The sequence below is a fragment of the Pantherophis guttatus genome, chromosome 4 (genome assembly GCF_059756535.1).
Source record: "Pantherophis guttatus breed Tessera chromosome 4, ASM5975653v1, whole genome shotgun sequence".
Taxonomy (NCBI): Eukaryota; Metazoa; Chordata; class Lepidosauria; order Squamata; family Colubridae; genus Pantherophis; species Pantherophis guttatus.
Genome location: NC_142066.1, coordinates 139,985,161 through 140,008,499, shown reverse-complemented (window position 1 = coordinate 140,008,499; position 23,339 = coordinate 139,985,161). Strand labels below are relative to the sequence as shown.

The 23,339-nt window shown below is 36.2% G+C and overlaps 1 protein-coding gene across 50 annotated transcripts in view; it reads right to left on the bottom strand.

Annotated features, from left to right (window-relative positions):
* The window catches only part of SVIL (supervillin), a 173,912-nt gene that overhangs the window by 41,319 nt on the left and 109,254 nt on the right, over window positions 1-23,339 (bottom strand). For 7 of the 50 annotated variants that reach the window (XR_015734081.1, XM_087892926.1, XM_034402502.3 and 4 more), the window contains 10 exons: window positions 19,548-19,631; window positions 16,661-17,533; window positions 16,066-16,236; window positions 15,429-15,463; window positions 11,034-11,095; window positions 10,619-10,758; window positions 9,945-10,040; window positions 7,806-8,055; window positions 4,463-5,021; window positions 1,808-1,997 (listed from right to left, as the gene is read on the bottom strand). Coding sequence is in view for 49 of the 50 variants with exons in the window: in XM_087892926.1 (XP_087749052.1) it covers window positions 1,808-1,997; window positions 4,463-5,021; window positions 7,806-8,055; window positions 9,945-10,040; window positions 10,619-10,758; window positions 11,034-11,095; window positions 15,429-15,463; window positions 16,066-16,236; window positions 16,661-17,533; window positions 19,548-19,631 (2,460 nt within the window). In the remaining variant the exon portion in view is untranslated. The remainder of the gene's footprint in view (window positions 1-1,807; window positions 1,998-4,462; window positions 5,022-7,805; window positions 8,056-9,944; window positions 10,041-10,618; window positions 10,759-11,033; window positions 11,096-15,428; window positions 15,464-16,065; window positions 16,237-16,660; window positions 17,534-19,547; window positions 19,632-23,339) is intronic. The other 43 variants (XM_087892960.1, XM_087892963.1, XM_087892961.1 and 40 more) reach the window with 15 other exon arrangements.

Genomic DNA, 23,339 nt, shown 5'->3' with positions numbered 1-23,339 from the left:
ATAAATTAGTAACACAATTGTTAAGTGAATCTGGCTTCCCCATTGACTTTGCTTGTCAGAAGGTCACAAAAGATTATCACATGACAGTGCAACCATCGTAAATATTAATGAGTTACTAAGCATCTGACTTTTAATCATGTGACCATGGGGCAGTGGTGAAATCTAAAATTTGTTACTACCAGTTCTGTGGGCGTGGCTTGGTGGGGGGGTAATGTGACTGGGTGGGCGTGGCCATTTTTAAAAAAAACTTTTAAAACCATTTTCCCTACAAACTCTTCAGTGAAGAGGTTGTAAAAAAATGCTCCCAGCTGAGTTGCCTGATCGTCAGAGGCTTTTTTTCTTTTAAATGCCTCTGACGATCAGGCAACTCAGCTTGGATCGTCAGAGGCTTTTAAAAGAAAAAAAGCCTCTGACGATCAGGCAACTCAGCTGGGATCATCAGAGGCTTTTTTTTTAAAAGCATTTTTTTCGGCCGAAGAGGTTGTAGAAAAAATGCTTTTAGAAGTAAAAAAAAAAAGCCTCTGATGATTGTGCCGCTCAGCTGAGCATGAGGGAGGGCAGTGGGGGGGGGAGGGATTTTTGCTACCGGTTCTCTGAACCACCCGCCTCCATCGCTACCAGATCGGGTGATCCGGTCCAAACCGGGAGCATTTCACCCCTGCCATGGGGGTGCTGCAATAGTCCTAAGTGTGAAAAATGGTCCTGTCACTTTTTACAGTGCTATTATAACTTTGAAAGGTCACTAAACAAATAGCTGTTGAGAACTACCTGTAGTCCCAGTTCTTCATGAAGTCTGCAAATATTACTTCCTCGCTTAAAAGTAAAAAGAAATTATAGGCCATGAATTACACCAAGCCAAATTTCTTACTGTATGGAAATCTTGACATCTTGACATAATTCTGAAAGTTATTAAAACGATCAAACTACAGTTTTTACGTTGTAATCCTGCCATGGAAAAAAAGATGTGTGGCCAATAGCTGTATTGGGAATTGTATATAATGTATGCTTAAAAGCAAACCATGCCAAAATAGCTTAGATTTTGCACAGATGTGGAATAGTGTATTGTAACATATTCATTTGTTCAATTGCTATAATTCATTCTGCTTCATCATATGGATCGAGCAAAGCATAACATTTTTTTTCAGTTTGATACTGACAACATACCACAAAGAAAAAACTCTTTGTTTAAAAGAGAAGAGTGGGAGACTCACAAAATGCTAAACACTGCATCCACAGCTATATTTTGGCAACAGGATAACTGTAATAAGCAATTGCTTGGTTTGCTCTCCTTAAAGTTAACCATTTATTCAGCTGTCTGATTAAAACCACATTTCAGACTCTGTTTTCTCGTGTTTGCAAGGATGCCTTACTTAATAAATTAACTATCCGATAGAATTGAGGATCATGTTGTTCTATTTCTAGCAGTCAAAAAGGTGGCTTAAAATATGCAAAGGTACCTTGGTACTCATCTAAAACTAATCAAATTTTGTAACCTGACACATTTCAATGTGAAAATTTTGTCGCCTAGCTCTCATCATTTGTTTGGTATTCAATGTGCAAGCTAGAATTACTATGTCTCAGCTGCCTCGTGACTTGCTACAAAGGGTCACGTTTTAAATCACATGGTTTGTTTGGTACTCGCCGTTTTTAGTACTCGTCATGCCTCCTGGAACCAATTAACGGCGAGTACCAAGGTACCACTATATAGATGAAGATTGTCCACAAGGAATGGTCTTCTGTATCATTACTAAACTAGACTCCTCCTAAAAATAAGAGGACAATCATACACTCAGAAGAGTCTATTTACCTTTCTTTAATGGACATAGTTTTGCTGGATGCATCAAGGGTGTCCTCTGTTATTTCAGCTTTACTGTCACTAAAGCCTTCTTTTCCTAACAGCTCAAAGGTTTCCTGTTGCCTACAGGACAGCACTGCTGCTGATTGAGAAACACTCTCTGTTGCAGCTGCTCTAAACTCTGAAGATGGTTCATCAATCTCTGAAGGGGAGAAATTCATCATTAGTGCTTCATTGCAAGAACCTCCTGCATATTTTGCATCAATTAAATCGATAAACGACTTCTACTTTTTAATATGCCTTTATAGTACTCATAACTAAAAATTAGTGTTTGTCCTCACAGCTAATAGATTACTGCAGCTTTTAAAATATGATTAAAAAATATATTCCAAGATTGACTACCTAGTGATTACATAGAGTTGTATAATGTCTGGATGTGGTTTTTCAACTTTCCAGACAGATTTTCAATCTTGGTGTGCCTTGGAAAAGATGTAGCCGCTTTGAATGTGGCATATGATTTTCACATTTCCACATGCTCCAAGCCACATATGCTAGTCTAGAAACCAGGATACTGTGAGTTCTAGTCCCATCATAGGCATGAAACCTGATGGGTAACTCTGGGCCGCCCTATCAGCCCAATTTACCTTACAGGGTTGTTATGGGGAAAATAGAAATAAGAAGGAGTATTAGATATGCTTACCACCCTGAGTTATTTATAAAAATAATAGAGGTGGAATAATCTAAAATAATATCCTTTTATTATTTAATAAAAATAATAAATTAATCTCTAAAATATAATAACTTTTTTTCAAATGCCTGAAGTGCTAAGCAATAGTAATACAACACTACTACTTTTTCAATAAATTTAATTTCAAATGTCCAATTCACTGTGGAGTAGTAATTCTGATAACCTTTTATGTTATTCAAGCACTATTTATTTTCATTGTTTTTATTAATATTCGTAGGAACCTTCCAATTTGTCTGGATTAGTAATAACAAATATTTCTCAGCAGGTGGCAGCATTCAATTGATCTGAGTTGATTTTAGTCCTAGTTAGATTTTGGATGATAGATCCAAAGCCCATGAGCTATTTGTGTTCCTTGCTTAGTACTTCTGCTCATCATAGTATAGAAGATAAACTTAATCAGAATTTGGATCTGTAAAACAGCCAATTTAAAATCACTAAATCATATAACCTCTGGTTCAAATATATAACATATGCCTCTATACAAAGATAATTTGTGAAAAGTTGAGTCCTCCATAAGGTGATTGCAAAATATCTAGTAGGTTTTCCCTGATGAAAAAATTGGCACTTTTCCTCTTATATCACATAAAAAAGGAACTGTGAAAAAAGTACTAGATTTCTTTGTTCCTAGTAAAATTAAAAGCACTACGGGTGGAAGTTGACTTTTTGACTTTTCTCAATTGTTCAGAAAGAAATACTATCTAGTTTGCTTTAAAAATTTGTTCTGGAACACTATAATGTGATTGTTGGGATTATTTTATTGCCAGGGAATGAAATAATTACAGCGTGAAAGGCTTTTATATCTTAAACAAATAATCTAATGATTGTTTTTAAAAAGGTAAACATTTAGAACTAAATATCAATCAGTATCAAAACCGCATGTTAGTCCTTATTCTTATAGTAAGAAATATGTTTTAATATGTTGTACAAATATTCAAATACTTACCCTGTTTCCCCCAAAATAAGACATCCCCTGATAATAAGCCCAATCGGGTTTTTGAGCGCATGGCAATAAGGCCAAGCACTTATTTCAGGTTCAAAAAAATATAAGACAGAGTCTTATTTTCGGGGAAACACGGTATTTGGTTCACATATTATGCCAAGCCATGATTTACTTAACCATACTTTTACTAAATCTCAAGGGCTTGATGTGCACAATAAATTAAAGCATAAACCATGGTTTACAAATAATGTATTCACTGAATAAAACACTATTTTATAAAAAAAATGATTTTCAAATGTTTTTTTTAAATCAGTAAATGTATTTCAGCAAATTTGCATTAGGAAAAAAAATGAATAAAGAAAAATAGGCCTCTTTAAGGTAATTTATCTTTACCTTACCCTGTGCTAAGGTGGGTGGCCAATACAATTAATGAGTAAATAAATAAAACTTTGAACATAACTTGAATTTTAGAAATTTGGTTTGTCAGTGCCTCTGGGGAGAACAACACATGCTATACTGCAATATATATATATATATTTCCTGGAAAAGCTATGGAAGATTGATATAAAAAAATCATCATTGATTTTATTAAAAAGGAAAAAAATTAACTGCTACATTTGATAATCAAATAGATTTCCTGAGAATAACTACTAATAGGATATAATCACATATTGAATTTAGGGCAGCAATATTTAATTGATTAATCAGGCAACTAACTCAAAAATGTGTTCCACTTAATCAGGCAGCTTTTTAAAATGCACATTTTAAACATAAGAATTTATAAAGGGAAGGAAGGGTATTTTTAGATTGTAGCTTACAAGGCATGTTGCTTCAATCCATTCTCTATAATTTCATTTTCACCTACACATATACAAACACACACACACCTTCACTGGGAGCTAAATGCTGATTAAAATTCGTATAATGAGGAGATTAAGATTTATTTAGACAAACGAAGAACTGGAAGTGAACCATTTACCTCTTCGCAGTGTTGAGTCCATGGCAATTCCTTCACACTCCATCAACTCCTCAAAGGACTGCCCTTTGACTCCTTGTTTCGCTGGCAGGATGTCAATGACCTTTTCTTCAGTACGCTGACAAAGAGACTGTAGGCTAAGCAATTCCATGCTGTTTTTTCTTGGGAATGCATATTTCATCTCTTTGTTGTCGTCCACTGTGTTATCAGGAAGAGGATGTGGGGGCTCTTCCTCAAAGGAGCTATGCTTTCTTACGCCATTCATTTCCCATTTTGCAAATTCCTTGGGTTCTGCTTCTTCATGGTCTCTCAACTGCTGATTGTTCTCTCTTATTTCTAATGAAGGCTGCCACAATTCTGTTTTCGGGGTGTTTTTTAAAGACAAATCCATGCTTTCCACTGAAGGGTGGTATTTGAAATCAGGTTTACGGACCATTGGATCTTCTGCTGCCTTCACATGGAGATCTTTACTAAATAATGGTGACAACGCAGATATCATGCTTGATACGGATGTTATAGTAGTTGGAGACAGAGGAGTGATCTTCTCGCTGTCACTCTGTACCTATGGAATGAGATAGAGACTTAAAAACTGGTTGTCTACAAGAAAAACTGTGTAATAACCAGCAATTATGCTAGCTATTCATTATTGTAACCTTTCAGATGCTGAGTTGGCAACATGATCGTACAGAAGCATAAGGAGACTAGTGAAAATGAGATAGAAGAGAACAATTGTGTTTTCTTTTCTTCTTCTGCCATAATTCCATATTTTTAAAATGCTGCTTCTGGAAACAGTTGCAATTCAAGATTCTCAATGGTTCTCTTTTCATCAACTGAGAAGTATATTTATTTACAAACCTACTTTTCTTAACTTCTTAAAAAACCTACAATCATATAGGTTGGCTGATGAATGTGGCAAATCAGAAACAGAAGTGGGAAATCTTGGTCCTTTCCTGATGTTGGATTAGAATTTATATTGTCCCAATCTCAGATTAGGACAGCTAAAGTCTAGCATTCATCTGGAAAGCCACACGTTCTCCAACTGAGGATTAGAAAGTCAAACTAGGCCTCAGATTCAATTCCTCATTCAGCAGAAAACTTGCTGGGTGACTTTCAGATTAAAGTTTTCTAACTAAATTCATATATCACACTAAATCATCATTTGCTTAATTCTGTTCAGCTGAATTAATAAAGAGCCGAATAGCATGATAATATACAAATAAATCACACTTTGATTTACCACAATATATGAACTCATTCTCTTCATACAATCTATTTTATAAAAGTTGCAGGAAATAAGCATGGGGGAAAAGAATTGGAGTGAACCTTGTATGTAAGTTGAAGGAACAGTAAGATAAAAATATAGTAGTTTAATTTGAAAAAAATACTTTTACTGTATTTCTAAGTATTTATGTACATGGTCAGAAAGCATTAGCCTTTATATTTTAATTCTCCAATTCAACTATTGTACATGTATGCTTAACCTATTAGTGCTACCACTTTTAAATAAAATTTATAGAATGTAGAGGTTTTTAAAAATATTATTTGCTGCAGAACATGATTATATCCAGATTAGCTCAACACAGCTATGCCATCATGGGTCAATTATACTAGGGGGGAAAAACCTTAATGTTAAAAGAAGAAACCATATTTTTTGGAGTATAGACACTCCAGAATATAAGATGCACATTAGTTTTTGGGGAGGAAAACAAGAAAAAAAAATTCTGCCTCTGCCTACCAGCATCCATTGATATTCATCTGGCTAGTGTCCTTGCAGCAAATAGCAAACAGGCTGGTCAGCTTCAGCACGTTATTGCAGCCTGATTCAGCACGAGCAGCTGACTGGCGTTTGGATGGCCTCCAGGAATACTGCCAGTCAGCTGTTCAAGGCTGTGGGGATTGCCACAGCCCATCGCCGCTTCCACACGTTGCATTTTTGGCCTCTGTGCGTCATGTTCTTGGCCTCCGTGCATCGTGTTTTTGGCTTCTGCATGCTCTGTTGTAGACCAGTTCCAGGCTGCCAGGAACACCACAACACATTGCTGCCGATTGCTGCCTCCGTGTGTCACATTTTTTACCTTTGCATGCCTCATTTTTGGCCTCTGCGCATCGCACTTTCAGCCTGTTACAGGCAGCGGGGATTGTCGCTGCCAATCCCCGCTGCCTGGAACCGGACAAAAATGGTGTGTGCAGAGGCAGAAAATGCGTCACGTGGAGGCAGAAAATGCAACACACAGAGGTGGCGATGTGTGGCGATGTGCTGTGGTGATCCCCGCAGCCTGGAACGGGTCTAAAATGGGGCATGCGAAGGCTGAAATTGCAATGCGTGGAGGCTGAAAGCGGCCGAAGGGTGGGGGCTGGCAGGTGGGCGGGGCTTTGGCAACATTCGCTGTATAAGACACACAGACATTTCCACCCACTTTTATGGGGGTGGGGGATGCGTCTTATACTCCAAAAAATAGGTATTTGCTATTTGTACCATTTTTCAACCCTGAAAGCTAGTTTAGCAATATTGGTCACATACAGAGGAAAATGTTTAGAATTAGAATTCTTGAATATGCACTGGTCACTGATCCTAATAAAAACTGTGTTCAATTACTGGATGTAAGAACAATAGCAGCAAACAACTTGCTTATAAACCAAATCATCTAAGCCCTGAAGATAAACACAGTCCATGTTTACCCTATTTATAGGCAAGTTGGTTCCATGTAGCAGCTGGGCCTCTGAAATTAAATTTCCAATATGGAAAAAAATCATGGTATACTTGTACCTAAACCAAGAGGGATTTATTTTTTTACCTAGTAAACATGTTTAGAATTATAGAGCAAGTATATAGCTTTGGGAGTTCAGGGCTAGAATTGTGACTAGAACTTGAAATCTGCTTAGGATAATACGTCAGCAGCACATTTTCCTGAGTAAGACAGATATTAACAGTTTCAGGTACTTCAAGAACTTACAGAATTTATGCCTTTGCATTTAGAAATGTCAGCTTAGGTAGAGCACAGCTATTAGGTACCAATCTTACTAAAAATCATGTAGCTTCAATATTGTACTGTCTTCACCGGATTGCAAAATTATAAATAATTTTGTACAGGCAGCTACCTTGCATTAGAAAAATGTGTTTGGGTGTTTAAAGTCTGCTTCATGATAAGGGGTTATCTCTACATGCTGAGACACTAATCACATAGCTTGATTAACAGCAGTAGAGTTGTTGTCAGATGAAGTTCTGGACCACATTTTTATGCAAGAAGTTTGATGAAAGACGACTTTAAATTCCATGTGGACAATTTCTACTGAATAAACATGACATGGCTGAGTTGTGAGCAGAAGAAAACATTTGCATTTGTACCTGCTCAACTTCTCCAAGAGTGACAGGCTGAGTTTGATAACGAGCTTTCGATCTCCTTTGTCTAAGATCCCTCTTCTTTATAAAGACCGCCTTTGTTATTGGTTGAGACAATTTATTAAATAAGGCCATCTTTTCAGCCAAACTCAGGGTAGAAGAATCTGGTTCTCCAGACTGATCTTGCTCAGCAGCATCTTTGGCTTCCTTTATTTCTTCTCTGGTTGATGTTTTTTGGTGGGCAGATGCTTGTAACCTTGAAGGAAATCTCAGAATTAACATACCTAGCAGCTTTAATAGCACATGAGACATTAAAAAAAAAAAAAATCAGGAAAGCTTCGAACAAGACCTAAGAAGAGTCAGAAGCAAAGTGTTGGCAACTTGGTTTTGTGCAGCTGGATCTGCATTATCTTTTCTTAATCATGTATTCCACATTTATCTAAGGGCAGTGTTTTAAAACCCAAAAGAGTGACAGCAATCATAGCTATGCCATGCACCAATTTACATTGTGTAGCTAAATATCGTAAGTCAGGGGGTATATAATCTTGATGAAAGGCTCTTCTGAACTCTCAGCTATTAAATTCAACATTTCTTCTTTAAAATTCTCATTTTGATTCTTATTTGTTGTGAATATAGCAAGACATTTGTGTCATTTTCATAGTAACATGCATAGAAGAATACCAAACTCTTGAACCCATTTTACTTTTGCTTCGCAGGAATTCATTCTTAGGGTGAGGGATATCCTTCATCTTATCTAGCCTTCCACTCACTGCCTACAATTTAAGAAAAGTAATGACTATGCTAAAACAATATCTATTCTATCGCTACTGCTTATGCGGTCTTTCAAGCTTCTATTACCAACAAAAGGAAGTGGGGAAAACATTAATCTTTGTGCAGCATGCTCAATTCATGGGAGGGGCAGGAAGGACTGAGCCAGATGTTTCGTAAGATCTATAGTGAGCACCACATGCATTGGTTTCTACATGCAAAACAGGCAACAATGACAGCAACATGGCAATTATTCCAAATTCTCTATGTTGATCTGGGATATATATGTTCGTGTTTTTGTGTGTGCGCGCACACATGTGTAATATAGACAGAGTCAGAGAGAATGACTCGGGAAACTCCAGCAAGATTTCTCACACTTCAGTGAAAGTCAACACAGTAGCAGTGGTTATTCATTGAATGCATAATACCTACGGCTTGAATCTGCGTAAGCTTGTGAGATCAGTGTAATTATATCCTTCTATAATCCTATATTTTACTCTTTTGATTAAATACAAAAATTGAGCAGTCCTCAAGAATACTTTATTTATTATATACAACTTTATATAGCTGGCAGGGTAAATTAAGAACAATATTGTTTTATAGACTTTCAATCTTGCTAACCTCCTGCTTGGATTCACCAATCCCATTATCCATTTTCTCGAGCTATTAAGTTAAAACACATTCTCTCAATAAATATACAAAGACATTGGGAAGCAGTCAAGAGTGATGGAAGGATGAGCCACGATGGTCTATGTTGTGGGTAAAGAGATATTTGTTAATTTATCAATCCATCTTTGCAATTTAACAATGACCATCCGGCAAAGTCAGCTATAGTCAACAGAAACAGAAATCCCAATAAAATTACTAGGCTTTAGGAAAATTCTGAATTGTTTCTTCTCACCATATTTTAAACTTTCAGTTGTGTCCCTTTCAGTTTCTTTTACAAGTATTAAGCAGCTGAAGGGCAACCCAAACAAGAAGAGAAGTTTATGCTTACACCTATAGATGGTGCAATTGTTCATCCTTCCATTAATCTTTCTAAATGTTAAGGGACTGGAGACAGAAAGTAAAGTAAAAGTCCTATGAGTATATTTGACTTTCTCCATGCGTTTCCTCCCTTTTATATTTGAGAATGAGACCCTCTCCCCCCAAAAAAGAAAGAAACCAGATACTGTGCCTAATCTAAAAGCTCTTGAATCAAGCGTGCAACAAGCAAAAATGTTTGACTGCTTTGCAGTAGACAAAGAAAGGTTTTTATAAGAAAGACAACCATTCTTTAAAGGTCTTCAAATCATCCAGTACGCTTGCTTTTACAGATGCATTTGCTAGCAATGAAGCTTGCGTTCCCTGTTACATGCAAGTTGTGTCTCTCAGTACCTGGTAGGATGTACAGTGCTCTTAACTATAGTGGGATTAGGTATTCTTGCCACTACAGTGTGGGTATTCACAGTACATGAGGCAGGGGTAGGTTCACTTTAAAAAAAAAATAGCCAAGAGGAAGAAAAATTCACAAGGAAAGAGAAAAGAACAGCATTAAGGAAAGCATATAGTTTTCACTATGCAAGATGATATACAGTAGCTTTTCCAGAGTTGAATAAAGTTCAATAAATATTTTATAAAATTGCATTTCCGAGGCCAAGTTATTTGCTGACAGGAATGTTTCCCAAAAAGTTTAACTGATTTATATATTGTCTACAAGAGCACAGAGATTTGAAGGACAGTCGCAGGATTTTAAACATACAGAATATGAATTCATTATTAAGAGGGTACATGCGTTTAGAAGGCTTCTGTGATTCCGTTATTATCAAGTATATCCTATTATCGTCTGTGATTTATTAATTAGAGTATACATGTATTTGTCCTGATTTAAATCATTGACTCCAAAAAATGACTGTTGTTCCCCTTAAGCTACCATATTTTTCCAAAAATTGTTCCCCCTCTGCTAGAACCCTTTCATAATTACCTAGCTATAAATACTTCATGAATGGAAGTAAAACTGTCTAATTAAGAAGCAAAGCAAATATTTTAGCTAACATATTTCTAGGACTTACGTGGCAGCAATGACCACTTCTTCTGTTGTAACAGGTTGCGTGCGTGATCTATCTTGCATCCGTCGTAATCTCCTCTCCACAGCAGAATTTCTTGAACGTGGTTTTGGAACACTTTTATCGTCAAATGATTTTTCCATTTCCTGAAATCAAATATATTTCTAGCTTAAAAGGTCTTGGGTCAATACATTTATGGAGAAGAAATCTTCAGCACATTATGAGAGTTTACACCAAGTGTCAAACTCGCCACGTCATGTTGCCATCATGTGACTTTTCGCAACGTTGTTCCCATTCCCAGAGCTGGGGTGGGTCTGGCCTGTGTGTGACGCATCTGGTCCATGGGCCGCCAGTTTGACACCCCTGCCTTAAACTGAAGTAGTGAGAAATTTACATGTTCTGAGAAAAATAAGATACTTACTCTGAAAAGCAACCTTTTTGCAGCAACGCTCAGCTTAGCCCTTTCATCTAATTTCTCTTCATCTACAGAAAAAATGATGTATTAGGCTCTAGGGCAGACAATGATCCCCCACAACACATACTACAATAGAGGCCCCAAGTTTCAATAGGTAAGCCCCATCAGGTAATCATTAATCTATGACAAAGAATTATTACAGTAATAATCAGCAATCACAAGAAACTCCATCCATTTGGTTCCTTGATGAATGAATGGTACTGATACCAATTGAAAACCCATGGGTTCTACAGAATGTATGGAGTCATGGAGATGACCGTGAAGAAGGCAGCTAGAAGCTGTTAGGACAATCTGTGTTAAGTTCAGGCAGGTGGAAAAATACTGAAATAAAGGTTTAGACTGTCTCTCCTAAATTCTCAGATTACAAAAGGGAAAACATTGGCAGACCTGCATTATTCTTTTACTATAACCTATTTCAATAGAGTTATAATCTTCCTATAGAGAACCAGTGTCTTCATCTGGGTTTATCTTGTAGGGCGGACACAGAGACCATGAACCAGCAACCTCTGCCTGTTAAATTGGAACACCATCCAATCCAGCTAGTTTAGGAAGAAAGACACTGTGGGGCTGATAAACAGGCAATGCTTCAGGACAATCCTTTTTCTGCCCTATACCTCTATCTTCCAACTGATCTTTAAATTTTATTGAAGTTTGTTACCAGATGGCCCCAGAGGCAAAGCATTTAAGACTGTAGCAGTCAGGATGTTTTCACGTTACCTTTTGTTATTAATTCCAAAAATTGATAGCATCTAGGGCAGTCTGCATTTGCAGCAGGTTTGCACAAGTTGAGACCAGATGTGACCTTTAGAGTTGCTGTTTGATTTATTCATTAGCCCTTAGACACTGACCTCTCTGATGATATCCTTTACTTTAGTTCCAAAAATTGTCTTATCACATCAACAAAGAAACAAGACCTGGCCCGTCTGACTTGCTCTTGAAAATTAAAAGAAGAATGTATTTCTTGATGGCTATAGCATAACAGCACTGTTTCCTACATATTCCTCTAATGTCAAAATTTCCCTCTCTGAAAATTAGTCTGCCTTCTTTCTCTTTGCTTTCAGAACATGTGTTTTTGAAAATGTACATTTACTCTGGGCTTGTGAACCGGAAGGTTGCCAGGTTGAGGCCCAAGCACCATATGACGGGATGAGCTCCTGTTGTTTCCCCAGCTCCTATCCATCTAGCAATTTGAAAGCATGCAAATGCAAGTAAATAAATTGGTACCATTGCGGTGGTAAGGTAATAGGGTTCTGTGTATCTCAACATAGTCATGTTGGCCACATGACCACTGAAGTGTCTTCGGACAACACTGGTTCCCTCGGCCAAGAAATGGAGATGAGCACCGCCTACTAGAATCGGACATGACTGGACAGTGGAAATCTTTACCTTTTACCTATTTGATCAGAACATCACTAGCTGCCCTCAAGGTGTTGAATATATTATCCTTATGTTTCATTATATCTTATGTGGTACTGGAGGAATGAATCCCCATTCCCACTCTTTAACACCCATATGAAGGCAAGAGGATGTTCATGTAATATTCAGATTAATTTCTATCCAACAACCTGCCAGTCAATCTCTATATTCAGATGAGGTTAGGAAAACATTCCACCCTTTCCACTTAGCAAAAAAATATAGCCTGATGTTTATTTATTAAATATCAGCAAACATTAAAACAGTGAACTGGGGAAAAAAAGGATAAAAGGCAGACAAAAGCAGGAAGAAAGAAAGATATGAATAGGCCTCCCCCACAAACAAATAGTCATACATATACACAAAAGACATACTGTATATAACAGTTACAACCTCCATTCTGTTCTTGAAGAGGTAAAGGAAGCAATTTGCAGGATGTGGTTAATATATCTAATACAGTTTGGTGCGTGGTCATTATTATGTTGGTCTACCCAACTTTATCTTTTGTCTGAAATGGTTTAGGGTTTTCTGCCTGAGCAGGGTGTTGGACCGGAAGACCTCCAATGTCCCTTCCAATATTTTGTTCTGTTCTATTATTTATTCTATTATTATTTTCAGATTATTCTATTGTATCTCATCACCCCAACAATAGAAAGATGCTGTCAATGTCTTCTCCAGGTGGCTGAAGGTTATGACAGTCTGAGAGTAAGAGAACTTGCTGAAGGTGAACTCAAAGAAAGATAGAAATGAGGACAGCCAATTCTTTTACACTCCAAACTGTTCACTACCTGAAGTTTACCTTCAGCCAGACTTACCCCCAGACTGCCATAGTCTCCAGCCACCTGGAGAACACATTGACAGCATCTTTCTATTGTTGGGATGATAAGATAAAATTGGATAGATCAACACAATAATGATGCCACTCTCCAAACTGTTGGATGACTTCTCTGTGTTGGATACATCAACCCCAACCTGCAAATTGTTTCCTTCGCTTCTTCAACAGCAGAATAGAGGTTGTAATAAGGTGGGTACTGACATCAGTATTATCTCTGGCTAGACAAATGTTGCCCCTGGAACTATGGCTTCTCAGCAGAATGGCTAGAGGGACTTTGGTTCACTTTGGCCGATGTGCCATTTGCAGTTTCCCTGGTGCTGGAGGACCTGGCTAAAGTAATTTATGCCTTCATTACCATCTGTTAAGATTATTGTAATGCACTCTACAGATGCTTTCTTTTGAAGATAATTCAGAACCTGGTGGCTTTCTGAAGCCTGTGATATCTTATGCTAAGGATCCTCAGTGGATTACTCACTGGTTTTCAGATATAATTTAAAATGCTGGTGTTGAATTGGGTACTGCAGGATCATCTATTCCAACTTAAATTGGAACATTTGGTAGATCATCCAGGATGAATGAACCAGGAGGTGAAGCTAAGCAGAATCACATAGATACCTGTACAATTAGCACAGGGGCCCCACAGGGCTGTGTGCTCTCTCCACTTCTCTTCTCTCTATATACCAATGACTGCATCTCAAACAATCCATCTGTTAAACTACTGAAGTTCACAGATGACACAACAGTGATCGGTCTCATTTGAGACAATGATGAATCTGCATACAGACGGGAGGTTCAACAACTAGCCTCATGGTGCAACCAGAACAATCTGGAACTGAACACACTCAAAACCGTAGAAATGGTGGTGGACTTTAGGAGAAACCCTCCCATACTACCACCTCTTACAACACAGTAGCAACAGTAAAGACCTTCAAATTTCTATGTTCTACCATATCTCAAGAGCTAAAATGGACACCTAACATCAAAAACGTCATCAAAAAAATACAACAAAGAATGTTCTTTCTGCGCCAACTCAGAAAGCTCAAACTGCCCAAGGAGCTGCTGATACAGTTCTACAGAAAAATTACTGAGTCTGTCATCTGCACCTCTATAACTGTCTGGTTTGATTCTGCAACCCAACAAGATAGACACAGACTTCAGAGGATAATTAGAACTGCAGAAAAAACAATTACTACCAACCTGCCTTCCATTGAGGACCTGTATACTGCACGAGTCAAAAAGAGGGCTGTGAAAATATTTACAGACCCCTCGCATCCTGGACATAAACTGTTTCAACTCCTACCCTCCAAACGACGCTATAGAGCACTGCACACCAGAACTAGACACAAGAACAGTTTTTTCCCGAACGCCATTACTTTCCTAAACAAATAATTCCCTCAATACTGTCGAACTAGTTACTAAGTCTGCATTACTATTAATCTTCTCATCGTTCCTATCACCCATCTCCTCCTACTTATGACTGTATGACTGTAACCTTGTTGCTGGTATCCTTAAGATTTATATTTACTGTTTCCTAACGTGATTTGATTGCTTATTTGTTCCCTATGACTATCATTGAGGGTTGTAAGTGTTATACCTTATGATTCTTGATGAATGCATCTTTTCTTTTATGTACATCGAGAGTGTATGCGCCAAGAAAAATTCCTTGTGTGTCTAATCACACTTGGCCAATAAAGAATTCTATTCTATGAAACTCCATAATTCCCCACTTCCAGGAAGTGAGAGGGGCTGAAGGAGATGCAGCTTTTAACTGGCAAGGATGATGCTTTGGAATAGCCTACCAAAAAAGATAAGACTGGACCTTTTCTGATGGCTTTGTAACATTATGTTTTAAAGAGCTTTAAATTCAGTTAATGAACTTTCATTTTATTGTTGTTATATTGCCTTATTCAGATTTGTTTTATGATGCATTTTGGTCTGATTCATTTTTAACTTACCATGGATGTTAAAATGTTTTTATATATAATACTAGCTATCAAGAGCTGCAAGATTACACTGGGATATAAATGTAATAAGTAAAAATAAAGTAAAATGAAAATAGTCAAGAAAAAAGTATGGGTCAAAAAAAATCTTACCTTCAGGAGATGGCATTTCTGGACTGAAAGTTGACCTATGGAAATTTCACAAAGAAAAAAGATAAATCAATGGCCTTTTTTTTTTTTACAAAGGAAAAAGATAAGCCACTTGAAGTCAAAGAAGACAGGAGAAACCACAAATAAGATAGTGTTTCAGTTTGCAATAATCTATTGTTTGCAAATAACCTGAAAGCAGGATCGCAAGCAATTCCAGCCAGGTGTAAGTTGCATGAAGGAAAATGAAATCAGGTAATTCATTACATAAATAATAAAAATAAAACACCTTAAATACTCCCCAATGATTACATCTAGCACTGATTTCAGATTTTTTTAAAAGGCTACTATTTTCACCTTAGAATACTGCTGAACTTTTAAAGACAACCTGTTTCCTGTACCTAATATGGAATAGAATGTAGTCATGTACATGTGTGTGTGCATATATATCAATGTATAATAAAAACATTTCCTCCAAATCAGCCGCCTCCAACTGCATTATTTGTCTGGCTGAAGAATATTTAACTTACATTTAAAAAAGCAAAGAAATCCTAAAAGACCTTGAAGACTCTCATTTATTTTACTAATATAAAGTGCAATATATCGACTATTATTCAGTGATCTCAGCTTTACAAATGCCTACCGATCTGTTTCCTTTCGCTCTGCTGAAGTTATGGGTTGAGTCCTAAATCTCTCAGAAGTCTTTCTATTTTCCTCAGGAGAAAAATACCGCCTTGGCTTTCGTGACCTTTTTTCGCTTTGAGCACTGCCCGACAAATCAGTACCTGATGTTTGCATCTCACACTGAGACTCGCTTTTTAACATGGCAGAAAGTGGAGAGAGGGAACAACAAAGAATTAGGATGAACAGGGAGAGGAGAAGAATGAGAAAAGAGAAAGATGAAGGTCAAATGTAAGCATCCCATCAAATCAGTCCATTATTGCTCACTCTGCATGCTTCCAGAAAAATCATGCACAGAAAAAAGTACAAAGTCATTCCATTCCAGCCACCCAACATCAGAACTTGCACTAAGCAAGCAGAAGCATGTATGAAGAAGAAGATGGAGGCCAATATCGTGTCAAACATACTAGATGGAAATTACACTGGGTATTTGAAGTGCTGCAGAATGCAACTGATGTTGAGTTTTGAGTGCCGTTTATGCCAAGGACGTGCAAGTGTTCACATCAGTTAAATAGTAGCAGTAGTAATAACAATAATAACCAGAAAATGTCACCTACAGTTCAGGTTTCTTCTTGGCATTAGCAGTTTCCAAAAAGGCATTACGGAGTTGGGCCACGGAAACTTTTGTATCAACCACAGTAACCTCACCATTGGGGATCTTTCCTTCAGTGCTTTGAAACTGCATGATGTTCTTTGAAACATGATCTTTACTTTTGAAAACTTCTAGTTTAGGAGATCCAGTGTGATCAGATAGGGAGCGTATAAGGAACTTAGGTTTCACAGTAATCTCTTCCTGGGGCTGAGCACTCCCTCTAGCACTTCGAAGGTACATAATCTTTTCTGTTTTCTCAACATTCTCATGAATCTTCAACTTAGGTTCAGGCATCCACTCCTTAAAGCTCTTTAGATCCTTCTCAACTTTCAAAGACTTTAGCTTCCCAATTGAATCTTTCTTAAATCCATCTTCTCCACAGTAGGCCTCTCTCCTCATTTGCCTGTGCATCTCTGAAGCTCGAGCTGCTTGTCTTTCCTTCTCAGCCTCCAATCCAGAATAATCAAGCTTGGGTGATCCATAATTCTGAATCAAGTGACATTTCTCATTGTCCATCATAGCATCTGGTGGGAATCTAGTTATGAAGCTGGCATTGGCCTGTATGGGAATCCTGCTAGTAGGATTCCTTTTTGGTTCTTCAGGTGTCACCAATTGAGCTGAATGAGCAATTCCAGCAGGCTGAACATAGCCATGCGCTGGTTGACAGGCTAAATCAAATGGCTTACTCGCAACTCTATGGAAAGCAGATGTTTCTGACTGAAGAGGCACAACATTAACAGGTACTGGGAGAATTTTTCTTTGAGACATAGTGTCTGTGAGAAGTTCAAGGCTTCCACGAGAATTCTCCTCTTTCACCAGTTTCTCTCTAACTTTTACTCTTTAAGAAAGAAAAATGGATTAAAAAGTGGTTCAGCTGTAACTAAGAAAAGGAGAAAGAGAGAAAAAAACATGCACCAACTTTGGGAAGAGATAGTAACATTAAAGTATTAGATATTGTTAAAACAGGAATTCGCAGAGAATCTTTCCATGAACTACTTGTTGCCCGTTTCACCCCACTCATGTCATGATTCTGGTCACTGATTTCAGTATAGCTACTTCTCGATCTATTTTTATTTTCATGCACTAAACAACGTATTTTGAACTTTTATGGTCTACAATGTTAATTTGGTAGGGTGGATATGGAGCTCAATACGGCCAAATTAAGAACAATTAGATGTATAGTCTAGCTCCCAAATAATAACTAGGACATTTGTTCTCAAATTTGTTGAACATGCCCCTTTCTAATGTTTGCAGAACCGTGGAATTACATGGACTTTTGATAGCTTGTCATACACACTCTTATAAAATGGCTGCTTTGGGAAGTGTACCCAAACACAGAACACTTTTTTACTAGGAGGCATGCTGGTAAAAATATTTCCTATAAAGTTTTGAAACTTCCTAGAATTTTCCTTTCCCATTTCATCTTACTGCCTCTTTTTTTCTCTTAGCAGGTATGACACTTTCTAATGAAGCCGTCAACCACCATTTCTGACACATAATGTCTTGGAAAACCTAGCAGTCACATCAATGCTTTGAAACTTGGTGGAAACATACTTGCCAACTTCCCGTATATTTATTATTTTTAACTAAAAGAATATAAAGTAGAATCTGATGTAAAAGGAACCTGGTGAAAATACAGAGTTGTTGGCAGGCAATTTAGCACCAAATTGGAACTTAACCGATTTCCTGATAAGAATGATTCTAAAATTATGGACAACGTATGTCTAATTAGGACTAGTTGTTTCAAATATAAACAATGCCAAATTTACGAACAGAGGTGAAAGAGAATCTTAAATTTTGGTATGCACACAGAACTATTATATTTTCAATATACATAAATGTGTTATTTGTGAAAGACATGTTCTGCAAAATAGACAATAATGATGAAACAGAAAAAAGTAAGATGCTGAACACTGTATATTATACTGGATATGTATTCAAACATTCTATTATCAAAATTGAAACCCAGATGCCTGCAACTGGGACATGTCAGTTCAGCTGGCACTTTCCTATTCCCAATCTTGTTTCCTTTTTGGGGGAGAGGGGTGCCTGCAAGTTAGCTTTGACCCTGGCCACTACCTGGACAACTCTCTGCAGTTTTTTGGCAATATTTTGAATTTATTTGCCTTTTTTTTTCTTCTAGAGCTGAAAGTGACTCAGTAGGACTAGAACTCCTGTCTTAACCACTATACCAAACTTGTGCTACTAAAACTTGTGCTCTCTTAAAACTTGTGCTACTAAAAAAATGTAGCTCATGATTTTGGAAGTAATATATCAATATTGTGATTAAGAGCCACTGAAATTTTTAAACATATTTAGTGAAATTGTCAAATGCTTATTAAAGCTAACCACTTGCTAGTATTTGTTAGTCAATGAAGGCTCCTTCACTGAGGATATCTCATCTATATGTAAGCATGAAGATTTTCATGACTCTAAAGAAAAGCTACTGAATTAAATATTATGGGAAACAACCCAGTATGGGAAACATTTCTGCATTTAGTACTTGAAACATTTCACAGGCTGTTATTCTGTGATGTTACTGAATGTAAGGCAACGGAGTAAGTTAATGATATAAAACTGTGAAAAGAAAGCTTAAATTTAGCCAGTTCCACTATATCTATAGCTATAGAGCAATTTCTATTAACAAATCATCAATTAATTGTGAGTGACCAGGATTTCCTAAGGGAACACTGGGCACCAAAATGGCCCATTAACTAGAAACAGTGATTTATGATTCCATGCCATCAATAAATATTAATGACATTTGTTAAAATGATCATGGGTGAAAGAAAAAAGAGGGAAAGATTACAGTCCAATTATTATTTACACCACACAGCTACATGGTAGAATACCTGGAGGGCCAGTTGATAAGTGAAGTTGTGTCCCCATCTGAATCTTTCTGAAGAAACCAATCGGATTTTGTTTTCCCTGTACTACTACAGAAAATAGAACTTCAGAAAATGTTCAGATACTATTCAAAACATGTACACTCAACTCCTCTATTGACCCTAGTTAAACATATCTTGTATGAGAATATAATTATAGATACATCTGCAAAAGTTACTTCTACTGACACAAGTCCATAATATAGAAGGGTTCACAAAGAAATATTTTTCTAAATATTTAATCTTAATAAGAAATATTGTTTAATCTGAATAAGAAATACTGAAGAAATAAGGTAATACTTAATACTAAATTAACAAATGATACCTTGACTTAAAAGGGGAATGGAATTCTAAATATAAAGACATAAGAATTTAAAAATTAAGCATTTCCTTATAATCTCTTATATTATTAATTAGCTTGAATCCTTTATTAGAACATGTATTTATTTTTTAATATATATTTTATTTAAGAAGCATAATTTTTCAAAGCTTTTAAATATCCTGGACCTGAAAAGTGTTAATGCCAGAATATTCTTCACTTCCCCACATACCTAAATTGTAACAAGTAAATATATACATTTAAATGAGAATACATTTTCTTTATGGGATTTAAGTAGATATGTGTAAGATTGCCCCATTTGTCATTCCTTGCTTGAAAGCAAACAGTGATATGGAGAAAAAAAAAGGCTTGACACTGAAACAAAACTATATATTTTAATAACAATTTACACACTCAATTATTTATTAATAAGATTAATAGAATAGCTGTTTTAGGCCAGTTTCTCATAGCAACTACTTTTTCTTGGCTGATATTGGTAAAAGTAAGCAATACTCGTGCAGTGATCAGGATACAAAAGTGAAAATAAAATTTGAGGTGTGTCACGTATCACATATCAGTATACTTTATATCATATGTGTTTTTTAAAAATTGTCAAAGATGCAACATGCATACCAATGCAGACATCAAATTATCTTTTCTTCTTCAAATCCAGACATTGCACAGTCTTACTACGTTTTATTAACTTTTGAAGCCATCTGGAAGCTACACTTTTTCAAATTACAAAACTGGCAAAATGCTAATGCTGAAACAAGAGACTGAAATGATAACAAAAAAGAGAAACAGAGTGCATGATTCCCAGTGTGATTGTCTTAGTCCAGATCTTTTTTGTAGATAAGCAAATTTGATTCAATTATTTCCAAATGTGGTGTACTCCAGATGTATTTGATGTATTTTCAGGTATTTAGCCCTGGGAATCATGAGACTTGTAGTCAAAATATATAAAAAGAACCATATTGGGGAAAAACCTGCTTTAGAAATACTTTACACTGAAGAGAATGAAACACAGGACAAAGAAATGGGAAAAATTGCAATTAGGAATGATTTCTTCAGATCTGATACAAAATACTATCCAGACTAAGGGAAATTTTATAAAACAGAAGTGAATTCGTGGAGGGCATCGCTGAAAAAGGCAGTAATTGTTGCAGTAAAATAAGGCATTAGCATCAAGTCACAACTTTTTATTTTTCCATAATATGAACAAGTCATTTCTGTAAAGATCTATCAATCTAATCTATAAAACCCAAAGTCAAAGTTACATTCTTTTCCACATCAAGCACGAAATTCAGAAACGGTTTCCGTTGGAAACAAAAGTACTTATGTTCTTTTCTTTAATCAGAGTCGGAAGTCAATGCTTCTTTTTCTTTTCTTTCTCCTACCTTCCTCACTTCTCTTTCCCCTTTCCTTTTTTCCTTAATGGTCCTCTATTTACTTTTATATTTTGTATTTTATAATAATAATTTAATAAAAAATGTTTGAAAAAAAGAAAAGAAAAAGGCAATAACCATCATCTGTATAGATCAAAATCTATCATTAGAGCTTTATTTTCTTAGTAATTCATTGGTTTAGAATTTTTAATAAATTGAATGGAAGAAGCATATCTAAAATATTTGTCAGTTTTAAGAACTAGCCCTTTTGCTTTATCTCTGAAAGCATAATAAAAGTGATGATAAAGTTGTTTAAATGTACTCTACAGAATTTATATTAGGTAACCATAAAGTAATAAAAAGATAATGTAAATCCAAATCATGTGTATGGAGAAGTGGACATTATTACAGTAGTGCTTCCTCAACTAATGATTTTATATAGGAAACAACATATTAAATCAATATTCAAAGATCGTGATAAACTCTAAAGCTTATTCCAAAAGTTGTTTGTTTTACTAATGAAGCTTTTCTCTAATTTCAAATTCCTAGGAGGTTTATTTAGAAGGAAAACGTATTTGGGAGTGTATTTGAAATGCATTCCAGGGACTCAGTGCTTTGCAATCCAGTTTATACAATCAGAATTGATCAAAACTGGCTAAATTAAGATGTAGGCTGAGCCCGTTTAGCATAAATCTCTTTCCTGGCCTGACAGCCGCATGGGACTGGACCAATTGTTTTCCTGAACCAATCTTGTACCTTTTGCTTCCTAACTCTTAAGTCTTGGCCTAGCACCTGGAAATCCTTTGCCTGACCTTGATTTTGTCTGTTGCTCTACTTTATGAAATGTCATCATTGATACATAATTTTGTATGTCCTGAATGTTTGATATGGCCATAAGTATACAGGTAATAAAGGTGACATGATTGGTTGCTTAGCAACAGTTTGAAACTTCATTGGACCCCAAAAAGGGCATTTATGAACTGAATTTGACGTTCCGATAATTGCCCTCCTGCAGTCCTATGATTGCATTTTGAGTGCTTGTCAATCAGCTTCCATTTATGGCCGTTTGCAATATCCCGTAGTCATGGGACTGGTGTTTACTTCTAGTTTCTGATTTAAAAAAACAACAACACAGCCATTGCAGACAATGGATTTGCTTAACATATGTGGCATTCAGTTAATGACCACTGCAAAAAATGTAAAATCAGGCATACTACATTATGACTTGCTTAACAAGTAGAATGACTTACAATCATAATTCAGAACTCAGTTAAGTCAAGGACAACCTGCATTTTCACCTGTTAGTTCTAGTATAAGTTGCTTTAATAAATCTGAGCACTATTCAATTATTTTTATTCCCTAGAATAGGGTTCAAGGATAGATTACTCTCTTACCTCAAAACAAAACACTTAAGTACACTTTTGCAAAGGGCTGATAATGAATGAAACATACATTATCCATGTATAATATATGACACAGTGAGGAAAAATTGATCCTTCAGATATTCTTAAACAATAACTTCCAGCTAAATTTCCCTATTGATTGGGACTATCTACTGTTATTGTCTTGTTTTGAAGTGTTAATTTGATTTTTTTCAAATTTCTTTTCATTCTTAACAAGGCTTAAAAAAAACAGGATATGGTCTCTATAAACCTCTCATTGCATAAAGTTGGGCCTGCTATTATTTATGCTTTTTTTCACCTTCTTAATAGAAGTACAAACAAGTATGTATTCATATTTTTCTGCTTCTTCAGTGGATTTTCAAGCATTCTCTGTTAATGATCCATTCAGGGAACTTTTCAATCATAAAAGGTTTTATCTATATCATTGCTTCAACTTTTTTTTCAAAACTCATTTTAGAAGCATTCCCCTTTCCTTTTTTCTATATTATTAGTAATTAGTAAATCAAATATGACTTATTTCTAAATATTATTTATACCTCTAATATTAAACCTGAGTGCACAATAGATGCATTTCCTTTATTATCATCATTTTTATCTGTAGATCAAACATTGAGCTACTGTAAAGTCTTTGGATAGGATCATATAAATCAAA